Source organism: Schistocerca gregaria, chromosome 5, assembly GCF_023897955.1.
Source record: "Schistocerca gregaria isolate iqSchGreg1 chromosome 5, iqSchGreg1.2, whole genome shotgun sequence".
NCBI classification, from domain to species: Eukaryota; Metazoa; Arthropoda; class Insecta; order Orthoptera; family Acrididae; genus Schistocerca; species Schistocerca gregaria.
In genome coordinates, this window is record NC_064924.1 from 567,424,939 (window position 1) to 567,439,012 (window position 14,074).

Genomic DNA, 14,074 nt, shown 5'->3' on the forward strand with positions numbered 1-14,074 from the left:
GAGTAGCATTTCTACCTTCTCTTTGTTGGTGTACATTCTACTCGCACAACTATTCAACTGACAGTGGTTGACCAAATGACAGGTGTGCATTCTGCTTTTGTTTACATGTGTCCTTTGTCAACGTCAGCATGTGGATGTGTTCCATTACCCTGAGTACCTGCACTAAGCGCTGGGAGCGTCAACGTCAATGTTGTGTAAGTAATTAATAACGTGTTTCAGTGAATAGTACACTGTGATACATTTTTGAATAGCTCTTTAGGAGAGGAAATGAATTACCAAACAAAAAATACAGGGTGCCATTTTGAAAAGTCATACCACTGTTCATATCTTCGTAAAAAAGCTGCAATGAAGGCAATCAAGCTGATTGATGTCCGCCTGACGGCTAAAGAACATTTGCTGAAACATTTTGTAATTTGCATCTGGTCAGACAGTTATTTAGGCTGGTCAAGATAAATGAGACACCCTGTATATAATGATGATGATGATAATTTTGTGTGTCTCAATGGCTTAGTGGACACCGGTACTACGTATTGTGTGTCCCTAACCTAGTGCAGGGAAGGTGGATCTACAGTTTAACGTCGAATACAAACTACATGTTGTTTCTGGAAACTCCTCATATTGTTGAGAGACAAAAGCTAGGTTAAAGTGAAGATTGAAAAATATGTGGTCTGACTGAGACTCGATCCCACGACCTTCTGGTTTTTCAGGTACACGCCTTATGCTAGACCACCAGGACCAACAAGTATATCAATAGCTTATCTATAGGTTTCGATGAGTGAGTTTGCAAGTATCAAAATATTTGACATACATTGCCTTATCTTTTGATTGCATTGACTTAGAAGCTTAAATTTTTTGCACTGCCAAGAGTCCATAGAGCTTAGTATTTGACATAAGTTTCAACATGATATTTCACCCATTTCTGAGAAGAAAGGGACTTTAACAGACAGATGACAAATGGTAAAAAATATCTTTTATGTGGTAGAATTATTAATTAGCAATTTTTATTTTTTCCTTTACTTATACTGTGAAATTTTTTTCATATGAAATTTCATGATTCTAACTCAGTGGGAAGTATGCTACAGGTTTTGATGAGTGAGTTTGTGAGTATCAGAATATTTGACATATATGACTGTATCTTTTCATTGCATTGACTTAGAAGCTTAAATTTTTCGCATTGCCAAGGGACCACAGACTTTAGTATGTGACATAAATATTTAACATTACCTATGGCACCAGGGGACCATACTTTATTTTGAGCATCCTGAGGACATGTTTTGGCACCCATGTTGATATCTGTGTCCTGTTACTTGTGAGCAAAGATATATTTTTAGAGCAGCAGCTTCTATTCTTCATTGTGAGGCTACTGGGAGTACGGCTGATCACCAGCCATTGGATAATGTATAAATGATGACTGATTTTCAGTACTATGGGTTATCTACAGGGTGTTACAAAAGGGTACGGCCAAACTTTCAGGAAACATTCCTCACACACAAATAAAGAAAAGATCTTATGTGGACATGTGTCGGGAAATGCTTAATTTGCATGTTAGAACTGATTTTAGTTTCGTCTACTTATGCTCAACGGAGCACGTTATCATAATTTCATATGGGATACTCTACCTCTGCTGCTAGAACATGTGCCTTTACAAGTACGACACAACATGTGGTTCATGCGCAATGGAGCTCCTGCACATTTCAGTCGAAGTGTTCGTACGCTTCTCAACAACAGATTCGGTGACCGATGGATTGGTAGAAGTGGACCAATTCCATGGCCTCCACGTTCTCCTGACCTCAACCCTCTTGACTTTCATTTATGGGGGCATTTGAAAGCTCTTGTCTATGCAACCCTGGTACCAAATGTAGACACTCTTCGTGCTCGTATTGTGGACGTCTGTGATACAGTACGCCATTCTCCAGGGCTGCATCAGCGCATCAGGGATTCCATGCGAGGGAAGGAGGATGCACGTATCGTCGCTAACGGAGGACATTTTGAACATTTCCTGTAACAAAGTGTTTGAAGTCACGCCGGTATCTTCTGTTGCTGTGTGTTTCCATTCCATGATTAATGTGATTTGAAGAGAAGTAATAAAATAAGCTCTAACGTGGAAAGTATGTGTTTCCAGACACATGTCCACATAACGTATTTTCTTTCTTTGTGTGTGAGGAACGTTTCCTGAAAGTTTGGCTGTACCTTTTTGTAACACCCTGTATATACTGATGCAATCTGTGGTCGTTAATAACTACCACTTTGAATGCCTTGTTACACATGGCATTTGAGTTTAGTGGTCTCCCTGAATTATGGTACTCGTGTTACATCCTTGACATATTGACACGTGAAAAACCCAATTCCTGCAGAAACTAAATGATATGTGAACTATGTGGCGGTCACCACAGCATGGTCTAGCCTGTATCAAATGCGTGCTCTCTCTCTCTCTCTCTCTCTCTCTCTCTCTCTCTCTCTCTCTCTCTCTCTCTCACACACACACACACACACACACACACACACACACACACACACAGAGAGAGAGAGAGAGAGAGAGAGAGAGAGAGAGAGAGAGAGAGAGAGAAATGTTGCATCCATAATGTTAAGAAGGTAAGATTTATGTGTTATGTTGCAAACAAAAATGGGTGTAAAAAGAGACAGGAAAAAAGTTTTAAAGGTAGAATAGATTTCTCGTAAGTGATAGATTGAGCACATCTCTTTATGCTTGAATTACCCTTTGTTCCCTACAACCACATTTAATTTTTGTTCCCCCTGAGTCTCTTAACTTTCTTCACAGCAAACTGTTAAGTTACTCCTTGTTCTGTCTCATACTCATACTACACAGTAGATTTATGTTTCTTCCAATAAAAGTTCTCGAGCTGAAAATAATGAACTTATTATTACTTTTTGATTCTATATAAACTGTAAATATAATATTCTTATCTTTTGTATCTGACAAGATCATTTTTCTAAAATAGAGCACACCTTGTCAGCATCCTGTGGTCATGCTTGCTGGAGTGACAGCACATGATCTGGAAGCTCTGCTAGAATTCGTGTATCGGGGAGAGGTTAGTGTGGATCCGAACCAGTTGCCGTCTTTGCTTCAGGCAGCTCATTGTCTGAATATTCAGGGCCTGGCACCAGGGACCTTAAATGCAGAGGTGAGTGTGCATACAAACATTTTATAAATAAATAAAAATATTTATGAAGTTCCAACATAATGTAGGAGAGAGGCCAAGCTACTTGGATTATCAAGTTTATTTTTTTCCCATTTGTCACAGTTGCATTCAAAAATTTATATTTTTGGTCACTAATTTCAGACTACAGAGTCCATACTCAAACCATAGCCTACAAATAATACATAGTTGTTAGTATAATTTTTAAAAATTATTTAAAAAATTTCACATTCTGAAAACTTAAACAACTCTCATTAATGTAATTATCATTACATACTTTTCTTGTAAACATTAACATATATTTCCACCAGTGCACTTATACACCATAACCATAACTGGTATTCTTATATGTATATAAAAAGGTATTGCTTCTGCACGATCCAGTAATGCCACAAAGATCAGAAATGATAGCTCTCTCCAACTGCCTGTGTTATATTGTAGACCCATGTTATGATCATGTCGAATTAAACTTGAGAAATCGCTAGCAGCAGTACGACATTGTTACATGCTATAAAGCTTTACATGCTTCGTACTTCTACAGTGGTAATCATCTGGTGAATCAAATACAAGTTCAGATTTCATGGTGTTACACTCCATTCAGTAGTTAATGTACCAATAAAACTGTCCAAAGTCAGGAAGCAGTAACATTACTATGCCATTATAAGGTGTGATCCAACATTCAGAGTAGCTATAAGCTGTGGTCAAACCCTAATTTGAAAAATATAAAATAGCAAATACAAAACTGCACATGATCAAACATGGATAACTGATGCATTACTATACGTCTTGCTAATGATACATTACTCTTGTGCGCAGGGTAACTGATTTGTATTTCATATTTAAAAATTACTATATTTAAAACTTAGAGCGCTATAAAAATTATGATGTAAAAATGCACAGTGTATTTCCTGTATACCAGGGTAATAGTTCACCATAAGTAAATCACATGCATTCATAAAAATGTAGGTTAGATTAAATTTCTTTTTTGAAAAGGGGAAAATAACTATTATATTTAAACTCTGACTCCTCATTTATTATTTTATCAGTTCCTTTAACTTTATTTTTATAAATTACTAAATCCTCAAGAATATCAAGCTTCAGTCCTTTGTGAGCTATATGTAATATTTTCATAGAACTTTCGATGCTGCCGACAACATGATTCATGTTGTGTAGGTGCTGGTGAGAAGCAGTTTTTTTTTAGAACATTGCTCGCAGAGAACAGCTGTCTGGTGAAAAGTGCTTTATAAATGAACACAAACAGTCTCAACTGCAAAATAGCTTTTATTTTGTGGTAACTGGTTTCAGTTTTTTTGCAGTCAATATTGTTAGTGCTTGTTTTTAAAAGCATTTCTGTTGTTAGGGCCAATGCTCTCTAAACCTTGTCACAGAAGTTATTTCTGTTTGGCCACTGTAGTTCTGAACCAATCACGTGAACAACATTTCAGTTTGTATATACCTGATGCATCATATTTTTTACCATTATTTACTTTGTTCTTTTTACTAATATTATGTTTAAACCTGTATCCCAAATGTGTGAAAAGCTATGTGAAATTGCTAGGAAGGGCAGGTGGTAATTTATTGGTAAGCAGACCGTGGTACTGCCGAGTAAAAAATTTTTCAGTTTTGGTGATTGTATGTTTGAGCTTTTGAAGAATCGGTGTAACTATTTTACGTCTCTAACCATTAGCTCCTGCCAGCTGTTTTACTTTACTAAATTCTCACTATACCTCTGCTTTTTCAAGTGGTAATTTACAGTGGTGTGCTACCAGTGCACAGAAGAATGATTTTTTGTGCTGGGAAGGATGACTGAAATCTGCCCTTATTGCCACATCTGACTGCTTTGTTTACAGAAGATGGAAAAACTACTTTATCCTCATTTGTAGTGACCATTTAATCCAAGAAATTTATCATTTTATCTGCTTCCTTCACTGGTGTAGGCTTTATATTGCATTGTTGTTGATTCAATTGCTAAATCTCTTTTCTCCTCGCGTGATTCTCATAAACGTATTATCAACACTATGTTTATAAACAATGGTTTCTGTGCCAACGCAAGGTTACTTATGAACACACATGTTTATGAGTAATTTGTTGAAATTCTCTGTAAGTAGCTATTATAGGTGACTGCCCATTGCAAATCCTTCTTTTGCTGCTAAACTTTACCTTCAAATTTAAAGTAGTTAAAATTTAAACAAAATTTTAAAAATTTTGTAAAAACAAAACATTTCACCCTTTCTCATTATGTTGTTGTGTATTGGATTATCCATAATAATTTTTCAAGTATTGTCATTCGACACAGTCATGTATAAGTTCACTATGTTCAAAGATATCATGTCATCAGTGATTGAAATTTATTTAATTTCATTCACATGAGCTACACTACTTGACACATCATAGTTAACAGAAAATATATGTGCAGAACCTAGTTTTTTTTTAAAAACGAGAGGCTATTCAGATATGCCATAGGAACATTCCTCCCATTTACAATTATGTGCATGCTTTTGTTTCCTTTGTGAATTTTAATTGATGCATTAAAAGGTCTCAACTTGAGGTTCATGTCTATTAATCTAGATTTTTTGGAAGAGTATTTTCAGTTTTCTTTATGAGAGTGGTCCGAAAAAAAAAATTTGTTGGATCCATATCAATTCATTTATGTCATTTTTCACTAAAAAACTGCAAAATGTTTTCCTTGTTTTTCCTTCCCTGTATTACAACCAAAGTATTTCCTTTATCTGCTTTCATCATCAAATTTTCATTTTCCTGTAACTTTCTGTCAACACTGGCAATAAATCTTAAGTCTCTGTTTTCATTACTGACATCCCCTCTTCCATTGTTTCATTAAAAAGTGATGTTTATGTCTTAACAGCAACCCTGGCTTCTTGTATGCTATTCAGTTTTATTGTGTGCAATCAGTTTTGACTTCAGCCATTATGTTTGCTACATTGTTACTAGATACTGGAACTGCAGGAATATATTTTAAACCTTTGTTCAGTAATACTGTTTCCTCATCTGAAAATTCTGTGTTAGTTGGATTTACAACCTTATCAGCAAAGGTGTGAGTTTGCACCATTCATATCAGTACATTTTTCAACATAATTTTTTGTACATTTAACTTCACAGTCAACATCTTCAGCCACCTTTTTGCTAAAATCCAAAACCATAAAAAGATCATAATAGTAAGCAGTCTCAACGGCAGCTGATACATACAATGAGTAAGCATGTCTGAGAGTCCATACGCCTCCATTATCTCATATTTTGTCCATTGTACCTTAGCTTTGAGATTTACGTTTACTGCGTTTCATGATCTGTTGTGTATATTAACTCTTACATACACTGGTGTGACATTGTACTGTGAACACTAACGATTAAATTAATTGTGGCACAAGTTCTTGTAAAATATAGTTTGTTTGTCGTGTAGGCATGAGTGTCCTGCAACGCTGACAAGTCACGTATTTGTGAAATTCCAACATAATGTAGGAGTGAGGACCAACAACTTGGTTTACTAAATTTAATTTTTCCCAGTTTCTATCACAGTTGCTTTCAAAATTTTTTATTCGTGGTAACTAGTTTCAGACTACAGTGTCCATTCTCAAACCATACCCTACAAACAACACATAGTTGTTTATAAATGTTTTAGAAAAGTTTTTGTAGAATGTAAATGCTTTTGGATTAAAGGAGCGTGCGCGCGCGCGATCGCGCGCACACACACACACACACACACACACACACACACACACACACACGTGCGCATGTGTGCCTCTGCCCCTGCATGGTGCGTGCTGAACTAACAGTGCCATTGCTTTGTTCCTCAGCAGATGGCCTGGATGTGATGGCAATAGTGTTGGTTGGGGTGGTGGAGGGATAGGCAGGCTTGAGACAGGGAAAAGGAATGGGGGTGGGTGGCAGTAATTTTGCTAGTTAGGAATATGGGAGTGTTGGGTGGCAGGTATATGGGTTTAGGCATAGAGCACACAATTTTATGGACCAGTGGGAAGTGGCACATGTCACAGACTTATCCTGCCCAATCAGAGGGTGGGCTCTGCTACAAACACTACACAGGTTTTTGTGTTGGTATGACTACCAACGAGCTGTCCACCAGGATGAGCAGCCACTGTCAAACTGTTGTCAAGAACAAAGTTGACGACAACATGCAGCTGAGCACATCGAGCTCAGTTTCAATGGATGCTTCACAACCTGTACCATCTAGATCCTTCCCTCCACCACCAACTTATCTGAACTATGCAGATGGGAGTTATTCTTATGTCACATTCACTGCTACCCTAATTGTTCAGGTCTCAATCTTAGGTGTCCAATGTCCCTGCACCCTCCGCTCACAATTTCCCCCCTCCATCCTATCACTCACTCACAGTTCACATCCCCACATTACTTTCAGTGTGCACTGCTCTCCACTGATCCGTACAATCGTGCATTACGTGCATAGCCCATATACCTGACACCCCTCCCTCCTGTACTCATAGCTGGCAAATCGACTGTCTTCTTCTAAGCCACTAGTTGCCCACCCCTAGTTCCTATCACTGCCTCCCTCCTGCCTCTCCCTTTACCCATCCCAACCAACGCTTCCCCCATCACATCCAGTCCACCTGCCAAGAAAGAAAGCATTTGAACTCTTAATCCAGCCAGCACTGTGTGTGTTTTTCTTTTAATCTAGCTTGTTTAACAATAACTACGAAATGTAGCAAGTTTTATTTCGTGCCTATCGACAATTCAATGTTTCAGCTTTTCAGTGAGTGGCTTCCTTTAATCCGAGAGTATTTGCATCGTTTTTTGTTTTTTTTGTTTTACATTCCAGAAATTAAATAATTCTCATTAATGTAATTAAATTTCCATACCTTCATTGTAAATATTTACGTTAATGTATCTATTATTATTATTATTATTATTATTATTATTATTATTACAGGATCAATCAATACAAAGATTAATTAATAACAACATATTGTTGTATTTCCTTTTATCCTCCACCAAGTCTCTCTATCCAGCGCATCTCCCTTGTCGATGCTGGGATGTTCCATTACTCCATTTATATGGTCTGTCCAGGAACGTAGTGGTCTTCCGCGCTTACGCCTACCAGGTGGTTTCCATTCATAAACTTTCTTTGGCCACTGATGATCTGGCATTCTCATCATATGCCCATACCATTTTAATGATTTTCTTTCAATTTTATCTATCACTGTATCATTTGCCTTCATTCTAGCTCTTACTTAGTCATTAGTTTTCCTTTCAATTCTTGTTATTCTGGCATTCCTACTCAAATAATCTATTTCCACAACTATTAGTCTTCTTTTGAGATCCGCATTTAAGATCCCTGATCCATAGCATCGCACCGATTCAAACATTATCTTACCTACTTTTTTCTTATTGCTGTTGGAAGTATTCTTATCCCACCAAAAAGAATTCATACACCCTACCACTTTTCTGCTTTGCTGTATTCTATATTTTACTTCTGTATGGCCCAATACATTTTTATCAATATGTGCCCCGAGATATTTAAATTTCTCTATGTATCTTACAACTGCTTTGTCTTTTATGTTTACTTCAAATTTAGCATCACTATTCACCACCAAATACTCTGTTTTTGTTAGACTCATTTGTAGTCCACATCTGTTGTATTCCTGATATAATCGTCTTATCATGAACTCGAGGTCATAATCATCTTGTGCTATAATAGCTTGATCATCAGCAAAACTTAATGAAAATATCTGTACAGTGTTTACAGTGATTCCCATTCCCCTGCAGCTGTTCGTCCAATTTCGGAGAGCCATTTCTACATATAAGTTGAACAAGATGAGTTACATACTGCAACCTTGTCGCAAACCTTTAGTGACATTAATAGGTTCTGATAACTTTGAACCTTGTTTAGTCTGTACCACATTATATCTGTACATTTCAATAATAATTTGTACTAGGTGATCATCCATACCTATATCTTTCATAGCTTCCCACAACTAAGATCTAGAGACTGTATCATAAGCTTTTGCTAAATCTACAAAGACAATGTGTATCTCCTTCCCTATTGCTATAAATTTCTCCATTAGTTGTTGTAAAATAAATAGGCTATCTGTACATGATCTGTTCTGCCTAAATCCACTCTGGTCTACCCCAATATGGTGGTCAGCATTTTGTCTAATTTCTTCAAACATTATCTTGCCAAATAAGTGGCTCATTGTACAGTTGACAGTAATGCCTCTTTAGCAGTTTGTGTCTTTTCTGTTCCCTTTCTTGAAAACAGAAACCATATATGACTTTTTACATTCTGAGGGAATTTCAGTCCTTTCACAACAGTTTTTTGTCAGACAGGTTATTTGTTTCTTCAGATATCTTCCTCCAGCCTTCAATACATCAACAGGAATGTTTCCTGGACCAGGTGATTGGCCATTCTTCATTTTAATTAATGAACAATTCACTTCCTCTATTGTAATGATTATATTATGATCAGTCACTTCCATCTTCTCTTCATTCCCTTGCATGTAATATGGCCTACCTTCAGTTAAAAAGTCTGCACAGTGCTTTTTTCCATTCCTTTAAGGGAATTGGGTTGTCTACTGCTTGGTTTACTTGTGTTTTCTTCATACTGGTAATTGCCCTCCACACTTCTGTTGTTTCTGATCCACCTATTATACTCTCAATTTCAATACATTTCTGTTCCCACATCGTGTTCTTTTCTAATTTAATTCTGTTTCTTAATTTGTAATTTGTTGTCTGGCAGTTTTGTCTGTCCTGTAGTGATTTAGATGATAACCATTTTTTGTAGAGATTTTTCTTTTCACCAATCAACATCTTCAGGTCATCAGACATCCATGGAGGATCCTATTGACCTAAACTCTTACTCTCAGTCCCTATTACCTCTAGAGAAGGTTTTGTAAGTGCTCTTTTAATATTGTCATCTTCTGGAATCGCTTTGAGTTCATTTTCTAATCTACGTTGAAATAAATCCTTGATGCTGAACTGCTTCAGGGCAGAGAGCTTATACCTTGTCTGCTGTAATTTCTCATGATTGCTATACCTACGGTGTGGATTCCTCCCATCCCCTCTCCCTTCCCCACTGTAGCCCCCTTCCACCCTACTAGGTCACCAGCACATGCAGCCAGTCTGTGTGTTGGGGCTGTTATGTACCAATATGGCTGAGCCCACTTTCACAGGGATCACACTACTGATACCTGAGCTGTTCCCTTCCCGTGTATGCCAAGGAGCAGTTGCTTGTCTTCTTGGAGCATCAGAACTCGCGGCAACGGCCACCATGCCAGACGGCCCATGCTGTGGCTGGGTGGTACCCATGGAGAGAGCACCTAGTCGGAGTGGGTGGTATCAGGGTGGATGCTTGACGCATGAAGTGTATCAAGCTGCAAAAATCTGGCCGTTCTCACATGGCCGTCTCTTCAAATGGTGAAGGATCCTTAAATGCTTCCTCGTATCACCTGCAGCCTTCTCTTCCCTGGTTGCCCCATGGGAGGAGGGCCAGGCTCACCATCTTGGGCTGAATCCCTTTCCCTGTTACCTCGTCTGTACTAGGATGGATGGGGACACTTTCCCCGCCACAAAGCCATTGTTTTTCATGGAAAACATTGAGGACAAGTTTGGTGAAGTAGAGTCTGTTAGTAAGATGTGGTCAGGCTTCCTGTTGATCAAATCTTCTTCTGCTGTCCAATCCGCAGCTCTTCGTGCCTCTGATCATCTTGGCAACGTCCCAGTGTCTATCACTCCTCAGCAACCTCTGAATATGGTCCAGGGTGTTATTTTTAATAGGGACCTCATCCTGATGAGGAACTCTGGGCTAATCTGGAGCAGCATGGGGTTCATTTTGTTTGATGTGTGCAGAAGGGTCGCAAAGAGAATCGCACCGATACTGGCGACTTCATTCTGGCGTTTGAGGGGGATACCGTCCCAGAGAAGGTCAAGGTTAAGTGCTACAGATGTGATGTGAAGCCGTACATCTCTCCACCTATGCATTGCTTTCGGTGTTTGCGTTTTGGGCATATGTCTTCCCACTGTACGATGACCGTGGCCACCCAGTCCATGAGGGAAGCCCTTGTGCTCTGCTGCTTGTGTGTGCCAACTGTGCTGACCACCACTCTCCTTGCTTGCCGAATTGCTCAGCCTACAAGAGAGAAAGAAGATACAAGAGTAAAAGTCCCTGGATCACCTGTCTTACTTGGAGGCTTGCCAAAAGTATGAGAGACTCCATCCAGTGTCACTATCTTCAAGTTTTGCCTCTCTTACTTCCTTTCCTCCTCCATCATCCTTACCCCAGTCCCGACCCACTCTCCCCTCCACCTCCCCTGCCGTTCCCACGACTTCCTGTCAGGGAATCACTACCCCTCCCCAGCCGAAGAAGTGTCCCCCTTCTTCGGCATCTTCTGGTGATCGGGCTCCCTCCCAGGAACCCTCTCTCCCCTGCGTCTCTCGGGTGAGAAGACTCTCACCACCACTCGGCCACAAGGCGCACCATCTGTGTGCCACAAGGTCGCCCGCTCTTTTTCAGTCCCTGATCTGCCAGACGCCTGTACTCCCCCCTGTATCCTGCCCTCCTCCACCTCAGAAAGAGAAGAAGAAGAAACATAAATCCCACAACAAGGTGCCCCCGGAGGTGCCAACTCCCCTCTTGGAATCTGAGTCTGACATCTTATTTATGGATGTCACATCATCCTTGTCAGTGACTACTGACAAAGTGACCTGACCTCCTCCTCGGCTCCTTCATTCTTACTTTGGACTCATGAGACATGATCATCCAGTGGAACTGCAACGGATACTATCATCACCTACTGGAAATTCAACGTCTTGTCTCCTCTTATTCTGCGTTCTGTCTTGTCCTCCAAGAAACTCATTTCTGTGATGACCATTCTCCAACTTTCACTGGTTATCAGGCATTCTGTCAGAACCATGCTGGCCCTGGTATAGCATCTGGCGGGGTCTGCACTTTGGTTCGCTCCTATGTCCTTAGTCACTGGATCCCCCTACGTACCACCTTGGAAGTGAAAGTGGTTAGAGTGCAAACGACTCCAGCCATCTCCCTTTGCAATGCCTACCTCCTTCCAGGTTGGCCACTTGCTTATGTTGCACTATCTACCTTAATCCAGCAACTACTGCCCCTGTTTCTCGTCCTTGGGGATTTCAATGCCCACCACTCACTGTGGGGAATTGTCACTTCAACAGGTTGGGGTATCCTAATCGACCAACAGATCACGGACTTCGAATCGTGTCTCCTCAATTATGGTTCCCCTACCCACTTCAGTACCGCTCATGGCACCTTCTCTGCTATCACTCTCACGATCTCCTCCCCGGCCCTTGTGGCTTTCCCACATTGGTCTTCCCATGGTGACCTTTGTGACAGTGACCACTTTCCAGTGACACTATCGTTCCCCTGCTGCTGCCAGGTAGACAGGTTCCCACGTTGGGCATTCCACAGGATCAATTGGCCTTTATACATGTCTGCTGTCCATTTTGACACCTCCCTCTCGAATTCCATTGATGCGTCTGTGCCGCTTTTCTTCATGCTCCTGGCACTGCTGTCCTCCTATCCACAGGGCACCCTCTTCATTAGCCGGTACCATGGTGGACCAAGGACGTCACAGTTGCTGTCCAGGACTGCCGACGGGCGGTGCAGCAATTTAAGTGACTCTCCTCCCAGACCAATCTCCTCACTTTTAAGCGTCTCCTAGCTAAGGCTTGTTACCTTACTAAGCAGAGTAAAAAAGGAATGCTGGGAGCACTGTGTTTCCTCCCTGGGGACGTATGCCTCTTTTTCGCAGGTTTGGTCAAAGCTCCATGGTCTTCTGAGCTGCCAGCAACAGTCAACTGTCCAGGGTCTGAAACTCCAAGGAGCTCTGTGCACTGATCCATTGGTCCTCGTGAAACACCTTGCAACACACTTTTTGATGGCATCGTCGTCTGCTTCCTACCCTCTACCTTTCTCCAATAGAAACACAGAGTTGAACGGACCCCCCCCCCCCCCCCCCCTTCATTTCATCACGCACCACGCACCTTTTTGCTGAAAGGGAATTGGTGCAGGCTCTTAGCTCTTCATGAGACACAGTCACAGGGCCAGATTCCACTCATAGTCAGATGATTCAACACTTGGACGTTCCCCAGAGGCAACAGCTCCTCAGCGTCTTCAATCACATCTGGCTCACTGGTGCTTTTCCGTCACAATGGCGTGACAGTATAGTTATACCAGTCCTTAAGCCCAGGAAAAAACCAACGTCTCTAGACAGCTATCTCCCCATTAGCCTTATGATTGTACTTTGTAAACTGCTCGAGAGGATGGTCAACTCCAGGTTATGTTGGGTACTCGAATCTCAGGGCCTTTTGTCATCGTATCAGAGTGGCTTCCGGGCAGGGCGATCTCCATCTGACCATGTACTCCGATTGGAATCAGCCATCCAACAGGCTTTTACTCTGCTGGCACCTTGTCGCAGTTTCATTTGACCTACATAAGGTGTATGTTATGGCTTGGCACCATCGCATTTCAGTTACCCTCCACGACTGGGGCTTCCGTGGTACCCTTCCGATTTTTATCTGCAAGTTTTTATCTTACTGGCTCTTCTGGGCTCGAGTTGGCACTACATTCAGCACCCCTCAGATTCAGGAGAATGGTATCCCACAGGGTTCTGTGCTAAGTGTCACGCTATTCCTCATTGCCATAAATGGGCTTGTGACCTCTGTTGGGCCTCTGGTTACCCTAGCGTTATATGTTGATGATTTTTGCATCTGGTGCAGGCTCCCCCTCAATGGCGTCTGCTGAGCCTTTTATTAAAAGTAATACACCCAAAACCCAACATGATAGTCATCTCGTTGTGGGGGTGGGGGGGCTTGTCAAGCACCTGCAACATGATAGCCCCATGATCATTGCTGCAAACTACCCACATATGACATGCTTGTCATGGCTGGGGTATGAGGTCTCC

The 14,074-nt window shown here is 40.9% G+C and overlaps 1 protein-coding gene across 1 annotated transcript in view; it reads left to right on the forward strand.

Moving 5' to 3' along the window:
• The window catches only part of LOC126272843 (transcription factor GAGA-like), a 100,815-nt gene that overhangs the window by 26,235 nt on the left and 60,506 nt on the right, over positions 1-14,074 (forward strand). The window contains exon 2 of the mRNA XM_049976046.1: positions 2,961-3,143. Coding sequence (XP_049832003.1) covers positions 2,961-3,143 — 183 coding nt within the window. The remainder of the gene's footprint in view (positions 1-2,960; positions 3,144-14,074) is intronic.